At 40.1% G+C, this 23,737-nt stretch overlaps 1 protein-coding gene across 2 annotated transcripts in view; it reads left to right on the forward strand.

Annotated features, from left to right (window-relative positions):
• Positions 1-23,737, forward strand: part of SYNE1 (spectrin repeat containing nuclear envelope protein 1) — a 465,933-nt gene that overhangs the window by 377,612 nt on the left and 64,584 nt on the right. For both annotated transcript variants that reach the window (XM_058663996.1, XM_058663829.1), the window contains 9 exons: positions 1,667-1,849; positions 2,494-2,640; positions 5,239-5,393; positions 6,859-7,006; positions 8,927-9,021; positions 11,311-11,545; positions 13,086-13,280; positions 17,043-17,168; positions 21,044-21,199. In XM_058663996.1, coding sequence (XP_058519979.1) covers positions 1,667-1,849; positions 2,494-2,640; positions 5,239-5,393; positions 6,859-7,006; positions 8,927-9,021; positions 11,311-11,545; positions 13,086-13,280; positions 17,043-17,168; positions 21,044-21,199 — 1,440 coding nt within the window. The remainder of the gene's footprint in view (positions 1-1,666; positions 1,850-2,493; positions 2,641-5,238; positions 5,394-6,858; positions 7,007-8,926; positions 9,022-11,310; positions 11,546-13,085; positions 13,281-17,042; positions 17,169-21,043; positions 21,200-23,737) is intronic.

The raw sequence follows: 23,737 nt of genomic DNA on the forward strand, positions 1-23,737 counted from the left end.
ATGGAAGCCCTGCATGTGGGTTTTAGCTAAGAATTTAGTAGTAGAAAGAAGTCCCTTTCTTGTGATGCACTGCTGTGTAGCTTTTTGTTAATTCTTTTTCACAGTAACTGACAGTATCTAACTTGAGGTTATCAAAGGTAGTACTTCTTTCCTCCTTTAACTTATGGAGAGATTTGCTTCTAAACTTTCTCAATTAAATTCATTAGAATGGGGCAAGTATGAAAGCTACATAAATAAAAGTTTAACCCATTCAGATGACTTCAACCTGATCACTATCAAGTTAAAGATTAATATCTAATACATTTTGTATAGGCATAGCTCATCTTTACAAGTTCTTTTAATTTTTTTTCTATTTGAATTCAATATGATTAAAGTTTTAAAAATACATTTAATTTTATCTGTTTGAAGGAGAAAATAAAACTACCATATGTTTATTTCCTCCTCAAATGTCTGTGATGGTTGAGGTTTAACTAAGCCACAGCCAGGAGCCAGAAAGAAGTCAGAAAATGAACTCAGTACTCACATGGATGGCAAGAACCAAGCTGCTTGAGCCCTTGTCAGCTGCCTTCCAGGGTACACATTAGCAGGGAGCTGGAATTGGTTGCAGAGCTAGGATATGAGCTCATGTGCTTCTGTATAGAATGTAGGCATCCCAAGTGATGTCTGAGCACTGTGCCCAGTGTCCTCCCAGTTCTGTCATTTGTATTGTTTTTGAAATGAGGATTTGTCAGTTGTCTGTATTAAGAGCAAGAGAGCCCTTTGTTATCCTTTTTGCACCAATGGCTGTGGAGGCATAATTGAACTCTCCACTAAAAGAACCAAAAGTTATCAACCATTTTACTAATGTATAAAAGTCAAGAAGATTGGATATTTACAGGCTCATGTTTTTGAAGCTCTGAGAAGGTTGCACAGAAAGATAGAATTGAAAAGAGCAGTGACACAGTCCACTAGAATGTCAGGGGACTCAGTGAGGTGCTGTGCCTCGTGCTGCCAGGAGAGTCGGAACTACAACAGCATGGCCACACATGTAGGTATTCCTGTGGACAAACTAGTCTGTGGTACAAATAGCCAAGAAGAAAAAGTAAAATGAAGTTTTGCATTTTGAATTGGTTACCAACTGCATAATGAGACAAGAAACAACTGCCAAAATCTTTCAAGCAATGTGCTTTGTTTGTAAATCGTGGGCTTTTTAAAATGTTTGTTTTATTTACTCAATCACCTGTGATGAACGTATGCAGATTTTATTATATTTGTAATTATACATGCACAACACACACACAGCACTTCCAAAAGTTTGAGGGAGATGGTACTGATAGAATAATTTGTGTTGGTTAAAAAAATTAAAATTTGCGCATAATTTCATAGTATAATTTTCTATGAAATTTGGAAAACCCTTGTGTTAATGGATTTCATATTCCTTTTTGCACCAAGACAAACTTATCTTTTAATTTCATTTTCCATAACCTGTTTTAAAGCATCCTTCTATATGTACAATGTAAACTGTTAGTATTTACGTAATATTTTTAAAACTTGGGTTCAAATCTTGCCCTGCAGGTATAGGTTATTTAGTATAATAGTTTCACAAAGGAGAGTTGAGTGTTTTTAGATGGTGAGCTGGTGCTGATTGTTCCTTATAACAAAGCGTGCTTTTTCGTCTCTCCCTCAGGACCTCCTCAAAGGACTGGGGGCAGTCAAGGACTCCCTTTTTGTCCTCCAAGAGCTGGGAGAGCAGCTGAAGCAGCAAGTGGATGTTTCTGCTGCATCAGCCATTCAGTCTGACCAACTCTCTCTAAGCCAACACTTAGTCACCCTGGAGCAGGCTCTTTGCAAACAGCAGTCAGTCCTACAGGTATGGAGCTGGTCTGCAGTGTGCCGTATAACCTTAGGGGCCCTGTAATGTTGTAACTACACACAGCTAACAGGATTTCTCTTCCATGAGACAATGCCTGCTTAAAGAGCAAAGAATTCAACAAAATAATACACTGATTTGGAAGCTCCAGTGGGAATAAGGAAAAGTGAGAGCTTTGTACTATATAATTTTAAAATTAATTCAGATGGTAAGCCGCTACATCTTAGTTTGCCTTCATAAGCTGTTCAGGTAATAGAAGCTTATTAACAATCAGGTTAATAAAAACCTGTTATGTAACAGATTTTTGCATGAATCAGAATATTTTTCAAATATCTTATTGCAGATAAATGCTTATTAACAGGTTTTTGCATGATTCAGAATATATTTTTATTAGAGAATATATTTAAACAATAATTTAACTTGTTATTGATTATTGGTTGCATGGAGAGAATTCTTAGAAAAATTACATGATGAAGAGAATTTGAGTTGTTATAGCCTTTAATATGTAAGAATGACATCTTGAATGGTAATTTGATTTGTGAATGTAAAATTAATTTCGATATCCTCTTGACTTTTAATTAAATCTTATTAAAACACCAATCACTCTCACTAAAATACTGATTTTCTCTGTGATTTTTTTAAAGGCTGGAGTTCTTGACTATGAAACCTTCGCTAAGAGCTTAGAAGCTCTGGAGGCCTGGGTAGTGGAAGCCGAAGACATACTCCAAGGACAGGACCCGTCACACTCCTCTGACTTCTCCAGCATCCAGGAAAGGATGAATGAGCTCAAGGTACAGGTGTTCTCATCTGAGTACCGCCCTGTGTTCTGTCCCCAGAATCCTAAGGAAACTCCAAAACTGCCCTTTCTTTTGACCTCCCAAATTTCTCCTTCCTGCTGTATTGATCAGATTTCTTAGGCACTGAGGAGAGGCTAGCCAGGACCGATCCTGGAAAAAACACCTTCTTCTTCCTTCTTTCTAGCCTGGTCCCTCCCCAGGCTACATCTTCCACCTAATAACTTTTTTTAAAAGATTTATTCATTTTTATTACAGCCAGATATACAGAGAGAGGAGAGACAGAGAGGAAGATCTTCCGTCCGATGATTCACTCCCCAAGTGAGCCGCAACGGGCCAGTGCGCGCCGATCCGAAGCCAGGAACCTGGAACCTCTTCCGGGTCTCCCACATGGGTGCAGGGTCCCAAAGGTTTGGGCCATCCTAGACTGCTTTCCCAGGCTACAAGCAGGGAGCTGGATGGGAAGTGGAGCTTCCGGGATTAGAACTAGCGCCCATATGGGATCCCGGGGCTTTCAAGGCGAGGACTTTAGCCGCTAGGCCACGCCGCCGGGCCCTACCTAATAACTTTTTGAATCTCTCACTGCTAGTGTTAACATCATCTGATCCGTGTTGACTGCTACAGCAGCTTACAATGGTCTTGGCACCCACTACACACACACACACGCACACACACACATGCACACACGCACATGCACACGCACACACATGCACACACATGCACACACACACATGCACACACGCACATGCACATGCACACACATGCACACACGCACATGCACACATGCACACACATGCACACACGTGCACACATATGCACACACATACACACACGTACACACATGCACACACGTGCACACACACACACGTGCACACACACCAGTGCATGCACACCCTTCTCTACATCTGGCTACCTACACAATCTTTCTCTCTCTCTCTCTCTCTCTCTCTCTCTCTCTCACTACACACACACACACACACACACACACACACCACCACCACCACCCCACCACCACCCCCACACTCCACCCCCACCCTCCTCTATATCTGGCCACCTACACGATCTGATCGTTTTTGCTCTCTCTCTCAAAAACAACAAAAAAAAATACTCCACATAATAGCTTGATTTAGTCACTATTACATACATCTGTTTAGCCATCACATTGTATCCCCTAATACATAAATACATACAATCATGTATGCTGGTGAAAAATAGCATTCGCTTTTAAAATGAAAACAATACAGGATTTTACTTCACTGTTTTTAACATTCAGTGAGATAAATAAAGTAGTACAATAGACATGGAAATATTAACATCTTGTTCTGATCAAAATCATTGTTCTTAGAATAAAAAGCAGTGTGACCTACTACGTTCAGGGAACTTCTAGCCTAATTTCCACCTCACCTAAAGTTCTTTGCTTGCCTCACTGTCCACCCTTCCAGCCTTTTAGGAGGGAGTCACAGTGTGTTCCAGTGTCTGGAACCTTTTCAGATTTTCTAGAATTATTTACTTGTCTTCATCAACTTTCTCCTGATTAAAAACGGTTAACTGGTCATTTTGGTTCATTCCAAAATGATGATCAGGCTCCCCCAAAACACAAATCCATTGTACCCTATTGTTGTTCCTCCAAACTTCCTATCCTTCAGCTATGCCGTTTCTCTGAATAGGTGATTCCTAGTGGGATCTAGTGTTTGAGCAGGACGACATCATGTCAGCTTTGTTCAGTGCTAGTGTCCTGTGGAAATTCTACCGTTAAGTGTTGAATGGTGATGATTTGGGATTTGCTAACTGGGAAGACTGATTCTTTTTCAGGAACCCAAGCTTTATCAGGCCCTGCAAAGAGAAACACCCCCACACACCCCCACAAACCCCCCCCCCACACACACACCTAATGACGTCTTAACAGTTTCTTCTTCCCATAACCAGTTATCTAGATGAGGATAAAGATGCTCATGGGAAAACCAGAACAGGGAGTTCTATGCTATGTTTGAAAGGAGGCAGGAAATAGGAAAGCATAGATTGATCATTTGAGTAACTGAAGCTCTTACAGCAACGTGTTTGTATTTCACCTTGCAAGAACCCGGCATTGTTTGTTCATTTAGTTTCACCACTTGCTAACTGGGTGACCGTAAGCAGTTTACTTAGGTCCTGCTCTGCTCTTTGTTCACCTCGAAGAGAGAAGCACCTCATGAGATTTTGGAGAGAGAAGGGATCATTTCTTTATAAAGCTCTTAAAATGATGTTGGTTTCACTGTTAAGTGATCCATAAATGCAAGCAATCACTATTAAAACTGTTACCATGACTGATTACTAAAGGGACGGGTTACCAGTCGTCAGCATAATCCTCACCCTTTATTAGTGCTAGTAAAAAGAATGCATGTGGGTAAATAGACTAGATAAGAAGGTGCAGGTGAGCTCCTGGCTGTAGCAGAAACAGCGGCAGTGCCAAGCACAAGGTAGACTCAGCTTTTCCTTTCCCACCAGTGAACCTGAGGAGTTACCCAGTTACGCACAACAGACCAGATTTCAACTTTCTCCTGAAACTAGAAATTCACCTTTTCTGTGTCTGACACTGCTTTTAAATCTTTCTTTCAGGGCCAGATGTTAAAATTTAGCAGCATGACTCCAGATTTAGACCGTCTAAATGAACTTGGATACAGGTTACCACTGAATGAGAAGGAAATAAAAAGGATGCAGAGCCTGAACCGCCACTGGTCTCTCGTCTCCTCCCAGACTACAGAACGATTCAGGTGGACACATGTCTTGATCGCTTACATTGTGTGTCACCTGTTGAATGCTGCGGTGACAAAATATTACATGAAGAATATTTAAAAATTGTTTCCAAGGAAATGTGTTGTCTCCCAGTTCAGAGACTGGAAAGCCTAACATCAAATTTCAGCTTCAAGTGGCTATTTGGTATAGTGGTTAAGACATTCCTTGGGACTCTGAAATGTCTGTTTAGTACAGTGTTTAAGGCATTCCTTGGAGCTGTCACATCTCATACTGGAGGGCCAGGATTAAGGTGGCATACTCTGCCCCAGTCCTAGCTTCCTGCTATTGTGTGCCCTGAGAGGGAGCAGGCTAATCCTGAAGGAGCTGAACTCCTGGATCTCCTCCTCTTGGGAGACCCAGATTCCATTTCCAGCTCCCAGCTTCAGCCTGGCCCTGCTTCAGCTGTTGCAGACGTTTGTGGAGTGGGCCAGCAGAGGGGAGATTTCTGTCTGTCTTCCTTTAGAATTCAATGGAAAATGGAAAAACACTTGATCTTAGCCAAATGCCAGGAAGTGATGAAAAATGGAACACAGTTAAGATGCTAGCAGGCCTCATGTCCAGCAAGGGAAGCTGACTTGGTTTCTGAGATGGTACCTTGCTGCCTGCTGCAGAGGAGGAATGCTGTGACCTCGCAGGGAGGAAGGCACAGAGCAAGAACGCCCAGTCCCTTGTGAATCAGCCACTCAGGAATGAGGAACACTCCTGGCTGAATCCCCTTTGAGTCTTTACCCTTGATGTACCGGAACTTTGGAAGAAATTCATCCAAATCCTAGCCCCCGTGTTGTCAAGTGTTCCTAGTTCATTGTTTGATGTGCACGTAATGACAAAATTTAAACCGAAATGATGGGAGATTGAAATTGTGAACTGATTTGTTTCAGGTTTCATAGTGTTTCTACAGAGTAAATCGTTCTTTAATTTTGTATATTTGAATTATTTATTTGAAAAGCAGAAAAGGAGAACACATGAGGGAAGGATAAAGAGCAGCTAATGTTCAGCCAGGGTGAGGCCATGAGGTGGGCCTTCAATCCAGATATCCTGGTGGGTGGCAGTGACCCAGCTAGGTGAGGTCCCTGCCGCCTCAGGTATGCGTTAGATGAAGCCAGAATCGCAAGTAGAGTCAGGTATGAAAAGGAGGCATCCCAAAAGCCATTTTAACAGAGATGCCAAAATATGCCCCCAACTCTTAAAAGTCAAAATGAATTTAAATGAAATGCATAATTATAATCATTTAAAAATATAGCAAGTTGAAAATTACTTCCTTTCAGTTTCCTTCTGTCTTCCCTGTTTTTTTTTTCTGTCTTTCTGATGTTGCTCCCTGATATGAAAGCTTTATGGCAGTGCAGTTAAAATGACAGGTAAGGAATAGCTCATGAAATTGCGTATGCCAAAGGTACAAGGATAAGCAGTAACATCAGTGCTGTTCTTTGTCTTTTGCTCTGATAGCAAGTTGCAGTCATTTTTGCTGCAGCATCAGACTTTCTTGGAAAAATGTGAAACATGGATGGAATTCTTGGTCCAGACAGAACAGAAGTTAGCAGTAGAGATTTCGGGCAATTATCAGCATCTTTTGGAGCAGCAGAGAGCTCACGAGGTAAATGATGTTAATAATCTTTGGGGTAAGACGAGAGTTTTAGAACTTTAGATAATTCAGGAAAATGCTACAAAGGAAAATTAAAATGCTATATCATGTCAGCTCAAATGCATGATTTATTTTCTTAAATTTAAAATTTGATATTTTATTTTAAAACTTCAGTTTTCTGCCCCTTGATTGGCAATGATCATTAATGAAGCTTGCAGTTCCTTGCAATATGTAGTACCAGAAATGTGGTTAAAGGTCACTTCTTTGGAATGAGGAACCTGCAAAAGAGAATGGGGACAGAAGTAGAAAATTAGTTTTTAAACTCAATTATAAAAATTCAATTATATGCCACCTTAATATTACAAAGATTAATTGCTTCACTCAAAAGACTAATAAACGAAAATTATGTGTCCTTTAAAAATGTCAGTTTTTATACCAGGAAAACCTACTATCAATTATCTCCAGGTATACCACTTGGTCACATTGCATTATAATTTTATTTCAAGAATCAAGGAGAAAGAATTATATGCAAAAGTTAAATTGGTTCCAATTTTGCCCTGCTGGCATAACTAAATTGTTCTGTGTGATTTGAAATGCATGCACATGGGGAGATGAGACTTCCCCAACAGCAAAGTGTGAGAACTTGAAAGAGAACGAAGCTATCTTAACACATGTTGCTGGCGATTGTAAAGCATGGGACTGTTAAGATATACAAATATTTTAAGTTTAGTTTTTCTGAGTTGAAAAATGGTAAAAAGTGAGAGGTCCAAACTATCGTAAGATACCGTTTCATACCCTCTACAGTGCCTTCAAGGAAAACCAAGTGTCAGTGCAAATACAGATACAGTGAAAGCGCATACATCATTGCGAGGGATGTAAAATGGGACAGCGGTCTTGAAAGCAGTTTGGTGGCCCTTTCATACGTGAAACAGTTCCCGTATAAACTGCCAGTTCTATGCCCAGGATAAGTAAAATAGTGTCCACACAAGCAATTGCACAGCACAAACTATTCATAGTGGCATTCTTCATAATAGGAGAATGGAAACGATTCAAATGGCTTTTGGTTCATTGACAACTCAAAGGTAGCATATCCACATCATAGAATACTATTCAGCAATGAAAGACTGTGGGCTCCTGACACCCACTGTGTGACTAGATCCCGAAAAGAGAAGCTGGCTAGAAACGATCCCATGAGCATGTGTATGAAATGGCCAGAAGAGACAGCCTTTGCAGACAGACTCTCGGTGGCTGTTGAGACCTGGAGGACTGAGTGGAAAGGGAGAGTGATTCTTAATGAATACAGCGTTTGTTTTCAAAGTGGAGAACATTGCTGAAGTCAGTTGTGGTCATGGTTGTGCAAGTCTTTATGTATCGTGAACACTGTTAAATTGGCCATTTTAAATTGGTGAATTACATGAATGTGTGAGTTACATCCTAATAAAGCTACTTTAAAATAGTAGAAGTAATTTGGAGACTTTATGATGAGTTTTTGAGATAATAATGATTTGATTAACCTACTTAACTTGAAAATAGCAACGTTAGGAAGACCAGGAAGTATGTAGTTCATTTTTTCCTTTCTTCAGTTTTCACAAAGCTCTTAACCTATATTACAATGACTTTTTTTCACCCACAATGAGCCAGGGCATGAATTTTACATTATCTTTCCTTATTAGATAATTTTGAAAAAAAAGAAGAAACATAATTTTATTACTAATCCAAACCAAAACCTATACATTACCTTCAAGCACATCGTATCTGATTAAAAAATAAATTATCCCTACCCTGCAATATTTCATGCACATCTTGACTCAGCAAGAGATATTTTTCACAGCCTTGTTCAAACCAGAATTTTTGAAAAGTGATCGCAGAACTGGCCACGAAATTAAGAATTCCAAACTGCATACTACTTTTTTTTTTTGTTTTTAATTTTAGTTGTTTCAAGCCGAGATGTTCAGCCGTCAGCAGATATTGCACTCAATCATTATTGATGGGCAGCGTCTTCTAGAACAAGGTCAAGTTGATGACAGGTAGGCTCTTTGACAAATTATTATGAAGAAAGGTCCTAGGAAATTAGTCATTTTCTTTTTAATGAGCAGATTAGAGGGCATATATCCAATCTTGCTAAGGCAATTGTGCTGTAGTGGAGCCTCTGTAATTGGAAGAGAGTCTAGTCTGAATCTCTGAAATGAGTGAGTATTGAATCTTTTTAGAGAACTGCTATTATATGATATGAAGGACATAAGGTAATTGGAAATCACCTAGCCAACCTTAGCTGGTCAGCTGTAGGGAACTGAAATTGATGAATAGATCAGAATGAATTGTAGCTGTGGTTTGTAAACAGATGTTTCTAATAATCTCCTACAATTACAGAAATTGTATTCCTAAAATGAGCACAGACGTCACTCTTGTCGTTGAAAAGCCCGAAAGTCTCACATCTGAACTGATTTGATCAAGGTCTGGACAAAGCTGCAGCAGCAACAGGCCCTGGGCACCTGCGTCTTCTTTTTATTCGGTGCTGAGGGGGTCCATGTTGTCTCAGTTGTCCCATTCTTGAAACATATTCTACCTCAAGTTAGATTACAATCAATGTAAAATCCTCCTCTCTGTTCTTGGATGTAGCAAATGACTGTCTACTAAAAATACAGAGATAAGAATATAGCCTCTCTTCAGATATGAAGTTAGAACTGACCATGTCCATTTAGATTTACAGTAACTACTTTATCTTACCTACTGTCCATGGTAATATTTAGAATGCTAGCTTCATTTATCCTATTACATTTGTGCATCCTTCCCATATTTGGAACTGGTAGTTGTTATTATAATTAATTCAATATGTTTTTAATTGGAAAATATATCATTTTTATTGAGGACATTGTTTTTAATGATTTGGAATCAACTTTGGTTTTAAGTGGAAATTTCTTTGGAAAGTACATGAAACATTTTCATGGTGAAGTTTGGAACAACAAAATGTAGTATCGTGTTTATTCTGTTCTGAGGAAGCCAAAATGAAATATGAGCTTTACTGAGAACTTAAGGCCTTCAAAATAAAACAAATTCAAATGCAATTAACTTTTATCTTCTGCATTACCATCTCTTAGCTAACTCCATAACAATATTATAAACATTCTGATCATTAAGTAAAATAAAATTTAAAATCCCTATGCAAGCCAAATTCTATTAAACTTTAAATGCTAACATTTTAGAGAAAACACGAAAGAGATGAAAATAGAGGTTTGGATTGGAGTGAGGATAAGCATTTCAGAAGTTTCAGATGAAAATGAATCAGATTAGTGTCTGCTGAAAACAGTAAGGGTTCAAATGACAAATTTATCCTGCTGTAAAAAGTTAACACAAGCTAGCGTTGTTGTTTAAAAAAGACCCAAGTTCAGCGGCGGGAACAATGGCATGCTTGAAGCAGTCTTTCATGTTAGCACAGCTGGATGCTTGTACAACAGGAAAACCCGGTCTCCAAAGAGCTCCTAAGTGCTGACTCGGGGGAGTGCTGCGTGCAGGAGCTTTCGTGTTACAGGAAAAACTCCAGTCAAGTTATGTACTTGACTGGTTGACAAATTCTCTTGACTGGAAAGTATCATGAACTTAATCCATCTGAATATCTCATCAGAAACCTGATTCATTTGAATATCCGATCATAAAGAGAAGTCGTCCTTAAAATCTAAATAATCACCATCTGTTTTTAAAAAGAGAGGATGACACTTTTTTGGGTCAGGGTTTTACTCAGAGCTTTTATTCTTCTTTTTAAGATTTAGATTCATATGTGGAATAATTTTTTTAAGGTTGATGATGTTATTTTGAGGAAATACTTGGGATTTATACAGTACAGATTTAAAAAAAAATCTTGAGTCACAAAATGTGCTTTTAGTGGCTTGTGACTAGCTAAGATGACAGTTTTGTGGATCCAGGGTGGTTCCTGATTTTAGCTGAAGGCAGCGGTGATGCGTCAGCGCTGCTCCACGTGGGTTCCTGTGAGGCGCACGAGGGTGGGTCGGTGCTACACGCACGTCTGTGAATGTGCACCGCATCTGAAGTACTTTCTGTCTTCTCAGGGAAAGAAATTGACAATGACCCTGTTGTACATTTGCCTCCCGGCTTAGCTGAGAAGTGGAAACACCCACAATTGAAAATACGGGAGGTTTAATCTCTAAATGACTTACAAAAATTCAGTAATAGCCCCTGGCATGATTTCGGAAACCATCTGTCCTCATGGCTTCCGATCTTAGAGAATGTGCACATTGGCTGAGTGTGTAGCTGCATCAAAGGTCACCACACTTCTCACTGTCTAATTGCTTCTTCCCCAGGGATGAGTTCAACCTGAAGTTGACACTCCTCAGTAATCAATGGCAGGGAGTGATCCGTAGGGCTCAGCAGAGGAGGGGCATCATTGACAGTCAGATTCGCCAGTGGCAGCGCTATCGCGAGATGGCAGAAAAGCTGCGGAAATGGTTGGTTGAAGCATCCTATCATCCTGTGAGTGGTCTCGGAAGCGTCCCCATACCACTGCAGCAAGCGAGGACCCTCTTCGATGAAGTGCAGGTAAGGTGTGAAACATGCCGCTCTCACACCTCTTCTGTGTTTCCACTGCACAATTTGCCTTAGCCTCGGTTCTTCAGAAGGACTCCAAGCAACACTGGAATTAGGAAAAACACTGTTTATAAATGTCAAAAGAAAGATTAAAAAGGATTGCATTGTATAGCCACAGTGAATGATGAAGTTAAAGTAAACCCTGGGTCCTCGCTGAGGCTCCTCCTGTTCCCATCCCAAGGCATGTGACAGCTCATTGTCCCCTCTTCACCTCAAATCCCAGCATGGATACAAAGGCAGTGGCCAGGAAAGGAGAGTGATTCAGACATGCAGCTGAAGGCTTCTTGGGTCCAGTGTTATCGTTGTGTCCCTGCGCAGCTGGTCCTTTGGTTTGCCTAGCCGGGAGGTTGATTCCTCCTGCTCCCTCATGTGCCCATGCCAAGATGAACTGCTCTAAAGGAAAGGCTGCCATCCTGGGATCCCTTTCCCCTCCAAGTTTCTCTGGGCAACTTCATTCATTGGCATGGCTTCAGCTGCTCCCCTCCTGGCAGACAAGTCAAAGTGGTATCTTCCGGGCATTAGTGCCTGCTGTCCTTCTGGCTTGTGTGTGCCACCTGACTCCCGTTGAGATTTGTGTCTTGTGACATGACGGATGTCATCCACAGGCCTATAAGAAACTGTGGATTTCTGAACCAACCATTTTATATTTCCTGTCCCCAGTCTGAACCAGTGTCATCACCAGGTATCTGGTCCACAGTCTATGCCTTATTTCTCACTCCTGAATGCTAATCTGCTCCCCAGCCCCCTTCCTGCCAGCCGTCCCAGTGTTTGCTGCCATTGCCTTAGGTGAAATGCTAATCATGTCTTGCCTCAATAGACCATTGCTTCTTAGCCTTTCCTGGTGTATCCAATATATCTTTTCCATACTAGTTTCTGCCCTCACACTGAGTACTTTTATCAAGCTTTAATCCTAATATATTACCACCTTGCTTAATTCTTAATTCTCTTCTGATAAGCTTAGTCAATGCAATTGCAAAAACCAAATTCCTGTGGAAGTCAAGGTCTTGCCTCAACATCTGCTTCTCTGTGATGTGTATTCTAAACCCTCAGCCACTTATAATTGTCCTGTTTTCTGCAACATGTCATATACTTCTCCACCCTCGTTTACCTGGGGAAGGGTGTCTTCCTACTCCTGGTCTCACGTGGGCCAGTCACCAAGTTCTCTTTACTCTGGTTGTGTCCATATCTTTGAAAGCCCATTCTTCCTTATCCCTATAAAGAGATCTCTCTGTGAGCTCTATGCTGGCTCACATGTTCCGCATTCCCTGGATATCAATCTTATATAGCACATTCCCTGTATACTGCAGTTATGTTTAACTTGGGGGCAAAATCCCTCTTTCTGTTGTATCCTCATGTATCTGTTGATACATTCATGACAAAAGTATCAACTCAATAAATACTGGTTGGATGATATAGAGATGGCACATTATATTTGCCAAAATATAGCATATTTTTGGAGAAAAGAAAAATGAAAAGCTTTGGCTCCTTTCAGTTCAAAGAAAAGGTGTTCTTGAGACAACAAGGCAGCTATATCTTGACTGTGGAGGCTGGCAAGCAGCTCCTGCTCTGTGCTGATAGTGGAGCTGAGGCCGCCTTGCAAGCCGAACTCACCGAGATTCAAGAGAAATGGAGAGCAGCCAGCGTGCGTCTGGAGGAACAGAAGAAAAAACTGGCCTTCCTGTTGAAAGTAAGTTCAGTCCAAAAAACCCTCTGGATAGCTCTTCTCCCTGCCATTGCTTCCTCGCGAGTTAAATACTGCAGAGATCATCAAAGAACAGTGGACAGTATTTTGATCTGCTTGTGTTTTGTTTAAGAATTTGTCCTATCTTGCATGAACTGGAAACATTTCCAGGTTTTTAGCATTTCATCTCTTAGAAATGTCCCCCAAGAAAGTAATTTAAACACTCGTAAGCCTGTCCAAGCTATGAGTCCTGATTAACGACCAGTGCTAAGCCTTCGCTGTGTGATAACTTTATAAATTCAGACAGAAATTCAAAGAGAAGATTGCACTCCCTAGTCTGAAACTCTAAAGTGGTTTTCAAGATTGATATCTCTTATTTTATAGCCATGCAAAATCAACCCAGAAAGATACTCTCATTTTATCTAACTTACCCATGCAAGTGGCTGTGCAATTAAATCTTCAGGAAGCACAGTAAACCCTTAGTTGGAAACAAATTTCATGCTGATCACACAGTAAGTTCAGAGACATAAAGACTCATTTACATGCCTACGTTTTGTTTTTTCCCATTGCTGTCTAATTACATGCATGATACACTATTACACAAGAATTTTAAAAAGACTATGAGCTCTAATTTCAGATAAATTCAGGATAAAACCATAGTCAACCAAGTGATGTAATTAAGTCAAGCTATCCTAGACTCCGTTTCCTTATCTGTAAAGCAGAAATAATCCTGCCTCCTTCAGCTGGCCACTGTGAGGAGTTAATGAAATCATAAAGCAAAATCATGCAGTAATTATATCCAGCATGTATTGAATATTACCTAAATGGTAGTAATTATGTCCTTGTTGAAGTTTATTTCATTGTAAAAAGTGAGCACAGCTGAATGTGATGTTTTATTCATATTGGTGATCAATAGTTTAATGCGTATTAGACTTGGTCTATTTGAATCAAAGATAATAACTGAATCTAATGGAACCATATTTGCTTTTAAAATTTTTTACATTTTAGTTTTATTTTAAAGTCATATATATGTATATATATATATTCCAAGTTCAATCCATGATTTTAATTTTTTTAAATGTTTAAAGTAGGTATACCCATTTCATTTGTCCTGTTGAATTTATTGACTAATTTTTTATCTTCTATGGAGGAAATAATGAAAAATATCTTAGCATCTATAAAGAATGATTTGAGATGTAATAAGCTGGTACTTTTTGCTGTAACATATTATAAATCATTCTGTAAGGATACATACATTTTTCTTTACTTGTGATGTCATTTTTGGAGTTGTTCCCATGATCTACTAAGCCATGATGCCTGAGCACTCCAGTTGCATCTTTTGTCTGACTGCTGGTTGGTGTGTAAAACATCCACTTTAATGGCTGTTTCAGACCATGATATTATGTTTTATCATAATCCATGCAGTAAAAATGACTTGGTTATAGGTTTAAAATCTAAGTTAGTCTTGGAGAGAGGCACCCCTGTTCTTTTGTTAAAGTTTATTTTGAATCATGTGCTACCCTCTATTTGCCTAAGAAGAAATTTATGAATCTGAATTGTCATGTTTATGCAGCCCCATTTTAATGTATCTTTTTGCCATGGCAATTGCACTGACTCATTTTTCACTCTTAAAGTCGTGCTCTAAGAACGATGAAAGACAATCATTTCACTGCCATGTCCTGTGTGTTCATTGGCCTCACAAACAGCTCTTAATCCATTACGAAAAGTAAAAAGCTCTGCTATCTGTTTTAGACTGGTGGATATGTGCTAAGTACGTATTGATGGATTTCTAATGTGTGATTATAGGATTGTCGGGTGCAGCCTAGAAAGCGTAGAAACATTTTAGAGTGAAGGAGATTTAGTATACGTGTGCCCGTGAAAGCCCAGATGGAAGACGGAACATGGCTCTGTGCTCTAGACTGGTCCCTGGAGGAATTTTAAAGAGAAATAAAAATCTTGAGCCAAATCCCCAGATCAGTTGGAAACTAAGATGTGTTTGAGTAGGAAGAACTTCAGTCCACACTGGTACAGAAGACATTTGTTGGTAACCTATGGGTTGGGATCCTACAGATAAAGTGTCAGGACACAGCACAGGAGGAGCTCACGTATGAAAAGGCTACTGATGATGAAAGAGAGCTCGTGAAGAGAAAAAAACAACAGGATTTGTTAACTACTTGAAGTGACTATAGCTGTCATGCCATCTGTCTTTCCTTAGAGCTCAGCAAGTTTTGATGTGGGGAGCATGACTGGGGAGCATGACTGTGGACACAGTACATAAACAGCATTGCACCAAAGATTGGTGTTGTGCAATTTCATTTGCATTCTCTCAGGGACCCGCAGCATAGGAATTAATTTCTTCACTGGGGTTGTAATCAGTCTCAGCTATGATTTCTTTTTCCTGTTTATTTTTGTTAATTATGGGATGAGTGCATGTGCGTTAGACTCAGGTCATGGTAGAGACCTGTGGAGTACAAGGCGAAGTATCACATATCATCAGTCAAGCTTTGTCTTCCCCCAGAGTAGACCTTTGCCACCGTTTTCCCATCTAACCTTGCAAAACAACCACAGTGTTTGTGTGGTGGCTAGAGACCTTCACCTTTGCTGGAAATGCGAGTGCTCTCCACCGCTTACCCAGGATTTGTTTCCCCGAGCACGAGTCACCGCTGGACACACTGGACGTGTGTGTCTGACGTTGGGCCTCATCACTCTCCTTCCTTCCCCTTCTTGATTACTATGTGTTACGCTTTTAACCCTTTGTCACATGTATTTTAACACTCACAAGATAAAACCAGTCAAATGTCATGCCCGTCTGAAGTAATTTTCCACTCCTGGGACAGTTCAAATAGTTGGCCTGTTCTACATGGAAAGGCATCAAAAGTTTGTGAGAAAGTGGAATTAAAGGAATAGTGTGAATTTTTCATGAACTTTGTGAAGTCCTGTCATGAAGTGGATTGGAGTTAGAGTCTATGTTTCATCTCGTTTTTCTCACATGTATAAGTGTTCATCCTGAAAGAAATTCCATGTTTTATTTTCATTTTTGTTTGTGTTTAATCCCTGATCACATGCTGGAGAGAATGTACTGCAGGGATTGGAGTAGTTGTGCGTAGAGTTATGAAAAGAGGCAAGGTCCCTGGTTGTATTTCCACCTGTGCAGATAGATTTGGATTCAAATGACATGTTTTTAGTCCCCAAAATACTCTGTCCATTTTGTTTGTATGCCTGCATAGTCATTGTCTCCTTTAGTCTTCAACACTATTACAGAATTAGCAGTATTTCTGTTTTCATGAGCACAACTAACATTTACAGTGTAATGTGCTTAAAGCCTTACAATTCATAAACAACAGTCAACTTTTTAGTCAGCTCTGCCTACTGTGTGCATCCTATGCTGTTCGTTAGCACAGCTTTAGTTTCTCCCTGAGAATTAACAACTGCTTTTAGGGAAAGCCTTTGGCTGAGAAGTTAAGACATCTGCATTCTGCAATGGAGCTACCTAGATTCAAATCCAATTCCATCTTCCTGCCAGTGCACACTGTTTCAGACAACAGGTAATGTCTTGGGTATTTGGGTCCCTGCTGTCCACATGGGAGATGGGGATGGAGTTCCTGGCTTATGGCTTAGACCTCTGTCCACCTCTACCATTCTGGACATTTGGTGAACAACCAGCAGAAGGGAGCTTTCTGTCTCCAAAACAAACAGAGAAGGGCTGCTTTTCTTTTATGATATCCTACACATAAATGCCTATGTCATTCTTTTGTCCTCCCATTATAGGATTGGGAAAAGTGTGAGAAAGGGATAGCCGATTCTCTAGAGAAATTGCGGACTTTCAAAAGGACACTTGCCCAGTCTCTGCCAGATCATCATGAAGAGCTCCATGCAGAACAAATGCGGTGCAAGGTGAGTTCCTGGCCAGGTTGTCCAGGTCACCCAGCGCTGTCTGGGATAAAGCTTTTGAAATCATAATTCCACCAAATCCCCATAGTTATCTACTGAATGATAAGAGGTCATGATGCCTGGCAATAGGACAGCCAGCTCTTTGGTGAAACCTGTGTGGTTGACTCGTTACAGTTGCTGAAATTACATACTTATTTGTGGATTACCTGAGGAAGCAAATGAAAATTTAAGATACTGCATAAAAGATATTTAAAATCTTGGTTGAGAGAAATATAAACAGTCCTTCTAAAGCATCCTCACAGGGTAGCAGAAAGTAAGTTCATGGAGAAAGCTGCCCTGTCTTCATGACCTTGTCAATGAATGCAGGGAGATACACAATCCTTAATTCCTCAGGGCTCTATTTGAAGGTTATGATCAATACCTTAACTCTAACTCAGAAGCAAATCACCAGCTAATACAGAATTCTCTCAGCATTATGAGGTCATGGAGACTACCATGTCTTAATGGCTGTAGAATTCATTCGGTTCGTACTCAGCCAACTGGGGCACTGAATCATCAGTTTATTGCCAAGCAAAGCATCGTGGTGATCATATCACATACACCCTTAAACATTCCCTTTTGCAAGTTGCACATGCCTTTGTGTTGCTAGTCAGCTTTTCATAACCATAATGGAATACTTGACACAATAAAAAGAGAGATGTATTTGGCTCACAGCTTTGGAAGCTTAAGGACATGACACCTGTATCAGTTCCTCTGGCAAGACCCTACGGGCTGCATTGCAACACAGGGAATGGATTACAGGAGGACACAGAGCAGAAGGGAAACTTGGGAGGGGTGGGGTGGGGCCAGGCCCAGGTTTGTGTGACAACTTGATCCAAAGAACCACTAAGGATTCACACAAAAACTGCTTTTATCCCCTACTGAGGACTTGTACTCAATAATCTCCCATTGGACCCCACCTCTAAAGGGTTCCAGCACCTTCCAATATCCCTATCCAGAAGAACAAGCCTCCTATGCCTGAACAAAACGCACACAATGACATGTGTTCATTGGCAAGTAGTGGTTCTAGGATGAGTTAAAGTTCTGCATATGCTTGTGTGACCAGGACTTGTTATCAGAATGCCTCTGCTTGTTGACTAAGGAGCCATAAGTTTGGTTAACAATGAGTAGAAACCATACCAAAACCAGTGTAAATATAAGAATTTTCTCTTTAATATTAAAATTCAAGGATATCCTTTGAAACTTGATAAGTACAGATCAAGGGGAAAAATGAGTAAAGATATCTATATTTTGTATCACAAATGATAAGGGAGTGAAATCTTGAGCTGTTATTTTTTTTTGCTTGTAAAAAATCTTGTGCTTTATTTTCACACTTAGTACAATAATTTGCATGCAAACAGAAAATCTTGTTTTACAGTGTATGATAGCTGTGCTAATCGAACATACCCTGGCAACTGGTTTTTAAATCCTAATAGTGGAAATTAACCAGAAGCTCTTCATTGCTGTGTTCACAGTGTTTTAACAATACGTTTCTCATTTATCCTGACACAGTTTTGAAGGAAGAGGGCTTCTTCTCCTTTCTTTCTCCTTCCCCTCCCCCACTATTCCCTTAATTATCACAGTAGTATGGTGGAGTGTTATTTTAACAAGTGTGTAAAGGATGCCGGGTTAGAAAATGTTTTAAACCTGTTATTATAAATTCGCAAGACATTTGAGGGACACTGATAAGCAGAAATGGACATTTGTTAGGTTCTTTTTATTCATCAGTGACTACCAGTGTTAGCACGCATGAACACACGAGGACATCCTCTTCATTCCGTTTCAGTGTGAGAACATGGAGGCTTCTAGAAATCTCATGAATTTGTAAAGTTTGATGAGTGTCAGGATTGGCTGACAATGCTGAACACATTGATCCTCTACTGGACAAACATGAGGGAATTTCAGAGCATTATGTAAAGTTAAAAGATAGAGTTACTTTGGCACAAACCTTCTTCAATAGTTTTTTGTTTTTGTTTTGTTTTGTTTGTTTGTTTTTGTAATCTGACTTTTCTATGAATTCTCGGAAGGCTCCTTATATACTGTGTGTCTGGAATGGTAGGATTTCAGCAGAGTTACTGTTGTTCCCAAAAGCAAAACCAGTGTTGTCATTTGGAGTTAAAAAATGTGTTATTCCAAAGAACATCTTCTCAGGAGTATAACAATTCCGTTTGTCTAAGAATATGTTGCATAATGTAATATACTAAATGTTGCATTTTAAATTCACTTGGGTGATTTGATCTTTTGGCCAAATACTGTTACCCTGAGACCTCATTTTTTTTTATCTCAAATCCCATGACACAAACACTTTGCTTTTGAGTCTGTAGATGAAAAGCATGCATTTCAGTACAGCTCTCTGCTCCGCCCTTAAACCAGCTGTCCACAGCAAAACAGAACAATTACCTAGAAAATTTAGGCTAAAGCCTTGTTTGCCAGAATTGCCTGCAAAGTTAGCCTCAGACTGCTCCGTTAATTGCTTTTGCCTTTGGAAACTTGTTTCTTGTGATAGGAGGCAGAAGCAAAAGTGGAAAAGCCATGTGAAATATTCCATTCACACATAAAATTAGGCAAGCTCTAGAGACAACAGCTGGCAGAAAAGAGTTACACAAATTATAAAACTGTCCAACTGTCAGAGCATGAAAAAATTAATGTGAACTCAAATATAGTTATATAGATTTTTTGCTGAAAACATTCACCAAAAATGCAAGGATGTATTTTGTTTTAATTAGCTTGAAGACATCTCAGCCATAGAGAATGCATTCAGTGCACTCATTTATTTTTTTTTAAAGATTTATTCAGTTTATTACAAAGTCAGATATACAGAGAGGAGGAGAGACAAAGAGGAAGATCTTCCATCTGATGATTCACTCCCCAAGTGAGCTGCAACGGGCCGGTGCGTGCCGATCCGATGCCACGAACCAGCAACCTCTTCCGGGTCTCCCACGCGGGTGCAGTGTCCCAATGCATTGGGCCGTCCTCGACTGCTTTCCCAGGCCACAAGCAGGGAGCTAGATGGGAAGTGGAGCTGCCGGGATTAGAACCGGTGCCCATATGGGATCCCGGGGCTTTCAAGGCAAGGACTTTAGCTGCTAGGCCATGCCGCCGGGCCCACATTCATTTATTTTAAAAAGCTGTTTTGAAGAGTATGTTTTTGAGAGGCAAAGAAAGAGGGCTGCTGGTTTACTCCCCAAAACCCACAGTGGGACTGAGTCAAATCCAGTCAGTGGAAACTCAGTCTAGTTCTGTTGTTAGGGTTTTAGGAGTTCAGTTTTGTGCAGTAGCACTAGTGCCTGTCCTGGGTCACATCTGCAGGAACTGGAGTCAGGGACTATAGCCAGTCATAAAATCTGGGCTATTGCAGCATAACTGCTGTCTGAACCACTAGGTAAAATTCCCTCCCAGTTCATTATTTTTAATTAAGTAGTGGCAGCAGTAAATCTTAGCTAGTTCATTATAACTATGCATCACAGAATATAGTAACTCAGAGTGTTGGAAATTAAAATTAAATTTAGCAGTCTGTTTATATTATTTTGTGAGTATAATCAATAAGGATGAAGAGAGAATAAGTTAGGAGTTTAAATAAGTTCCATGCAACGAAAAATTTTCAAATTAGGAAAAAAACATTAAAAAATCAATGACATGGTTAAGAGAGAAGGAAGGTTCTACAAGCAACAGGATCATGTACTAGATGAACCTGATAATTTACAAGATTATTTAAGAAGCAAATAATGTAGGTCGCAGGTTAGAAGATACAATGTAGTGAAATGGAAAGGAAATTGTATCAAGAGGTGATTCAAAGACATTTTCGAAACAGCTGACTTTTACTTTTTTTTTAAATCTAGGAACTTGAAAATGCCATTGGGAGCTGGACAGATGACCTGACCCAGCTGACGTTGCTCAGGGACACCCTCTCTGCCTATATCAGCTCTGATGACATCTCCATCCTGAATGAACGCATAGAGCTTCTGCAAAGACAGTGGGAAGAACTGTGCCACCAGGTTAGGCAAGTTCCAAAGGTGGGATAAGTTCATGAAGAGAGAGAGTTGGGCAGTGATTCTGACTCTCAAAGGGGCAGTCTGTGTGGCTGCCTCAAGAACTTCACAGTTATAGCCAAACTATTTCAGATTGAAACACTTTAGCATTTTCTTTTAGATACATCCAAAATGAAATCTCTTCTTCTCCCTTTCTTGGTTGGGGTAATGTTTTTAAGAAGAAACATAATGATGTGGTTCATGGAAGTGGGTTTTTGCTAGGTGGATGTTGGATGGTGGTGTCTTTCTTCTCTTTTAAAGTGTGTGTGGGGTCAGGGGAGCATTGTTTTATGGGCAAGAACGCTGTCGAGCTAATTTACCAACTGAAGAGTAACCACTACTTTTTACTTACTGTAGTTGTTTTAGAATAACTCATGGGTGCATGGCTCTTTTACCTTACTTACTAAGTATTCCTATTTGCACAATAACTTAAAATAGATCAGATAGGGATCTGAGTTTGAAACTATGATGGAATATTGAGGGAAGAGTGATGAGAAGACACCATGGGCAAAATGGAATAACAAAATAAAGGCTCGTAATAAAGAGCAGATGGCTTTATAAGGTCTTGGAACCTTAATCTTAATGATTCAGAGATCATATCTGTCTGGTTCCTTGGGTGTTTCTTGTATATATTGTGCTTGGTTCATGGTGGAATTTGGTATGTATGTGTTCGTTAATTATTGTGTACTGCAGAAAGCTTTAATGCATGTTCATACCATCAAGTTTGCAGTAGAGCTAAGACTAAAATAATCTACCCAGTTAAGGGGAAAGTCAGCTATAAACAGGTAACAGCAATGCAGAAAAATATATGAAGATGTCAGCAAGCTATAAGAAGTATGGATTGCAGGGAATAAAGACGATGGCCTTGTATTTGATTGATCTCAAATGCAGCTCTGAAGGGTGATGGAAAAAATAGATGTGTGTGCAAGGAACAAACAGATGTGTCGATGAGGTTACAGCTCAAGTAAAAGCCAGGAGCTGGCTGGAGCCAAGCAGGTGCTGGAAGGCTGAGTCAAGTACTGTTGCACAAAAGGCCCCATCAGTGCTCAGCCAGACACTTGATGCGCATGTCCAAGCCAACCCTTACGCCCCTCTCAAATAAATAAGAGCTAGTTTTTTTTTTTTTCAAAAAAGAAAGTCTAATGCTGTTTGCAGTCTTCTTGTTATTTTTTTATTTACAAAAGGAAGTCATTTAGACCATAGGCATGGCTATCACATTGGTGCGACAAAGTCTTGGACATCACGGCTCAGAGGCCGTCTCTGATTTCTTTCCCAAACCTCCAGGGACGTTCCTACTCTCAGCTTGATCACACCACTCCTCTTCCCCACACAGATATCTTCTTCCCTTGTGATTTTTTACATGTTTTCTTTCACATCCATAATATTTGTGATGCAATTTTTAAACTGTTCACAGCCCTCAGTGTTTTCTGGTCCTCTGAGTTTTCACGTGCCTTTGGTTTGTGCTGTCATGTGCATTGTGTTTGTGTTGTTCAGATTTTTGATATGGGTGGCCTGATTGCAAGTCTGTGAGGCCACTGAGATACAAAGAATATTTCTTTGCATTTCCAGTGGACTGCATGGCTAAGTACTCATTATGCATTGTCAATAAGGAAGGCAGGACCACAGTGCTTTTTTTTATTGCTTCATACTTATATTCCTCTAACTATGAAATAATAATAATAAGGTTTTTAATATTTTGGAGTTTAAATAATGATGGTTATGCAACACTTTTTGACTCAGGAATAGCTTTGTGAAAATAATGCCTTAGATATTATTTAAGATGTATTTATTCGTTTTTGAAAGAGAGAGCCAATGAGATCAGTCTTCCCTCTGGTGCTGTTCCCCCAGATGGTGTCAAAGGTCACTGCCGATCTAGACTGAAACCAGGAGCCTGGCCTTTCTATGTATGTCTCAAAACATTTGAGACATCTTCCACTTCTTCTCCCAGGAAACCATCAGGGAAGTCTATCACAATGGAATAGCTAGTACACCAAATGGTACCCATACGGGATGCTGGTGTTGCCAGCAGTGACACGACCCACTATGTGACAAATCCAGCTCCAGCAATACATTCTGCGACAGGGCACAGATTCCAGGCTGAGCTACTCCATTTCTCAACCTGCTTTCTGTCACTGTACCCTACAAGACGGCAGATGATGAATCAGTTGTTTGGATCTCTGCCGCCCAGGGGAGATGTGGGCTCCTGGCTGCAACCTGGCTGAGCACTGAATGTTCCAGGCAACTGGGGAGGGAGCCAGCATGTGTTAGATCAATATCTCTGTGTTCTCTCTCCTCTCTCTTCCTCTCCTGTCCTCTCTTCTTTCTCCTTCCCTCCATTCCACTCTCTCTCTCCTCTCTATCTTGGTGTTGTAGTAGTTGAACAAATTAAAAGGCTGAGCATTTAAAACATTTAAAGTGCATTTAAAAATAGCAAGAGGTATTGTTAAAGTAGACAATCATATGTTATATAACTGCTCAGTCTTTTTCCAAAAGCATTAGGAAAGC

Source organism: Ochotona princeps, chromosome 1, assembly GCF_030435755.1.
Source record: "Ochotona princeps isolate mOchPri1 chromosome 1, mOchPri1.hap1, whole genome shotgun sequence".
Taxonomy (NCBI): Eukaryota; Metazoa; Chordata; class Mammalia; order Lagomorpha; family Ochotonidae; genus Ochotona; species Ochotona princeps.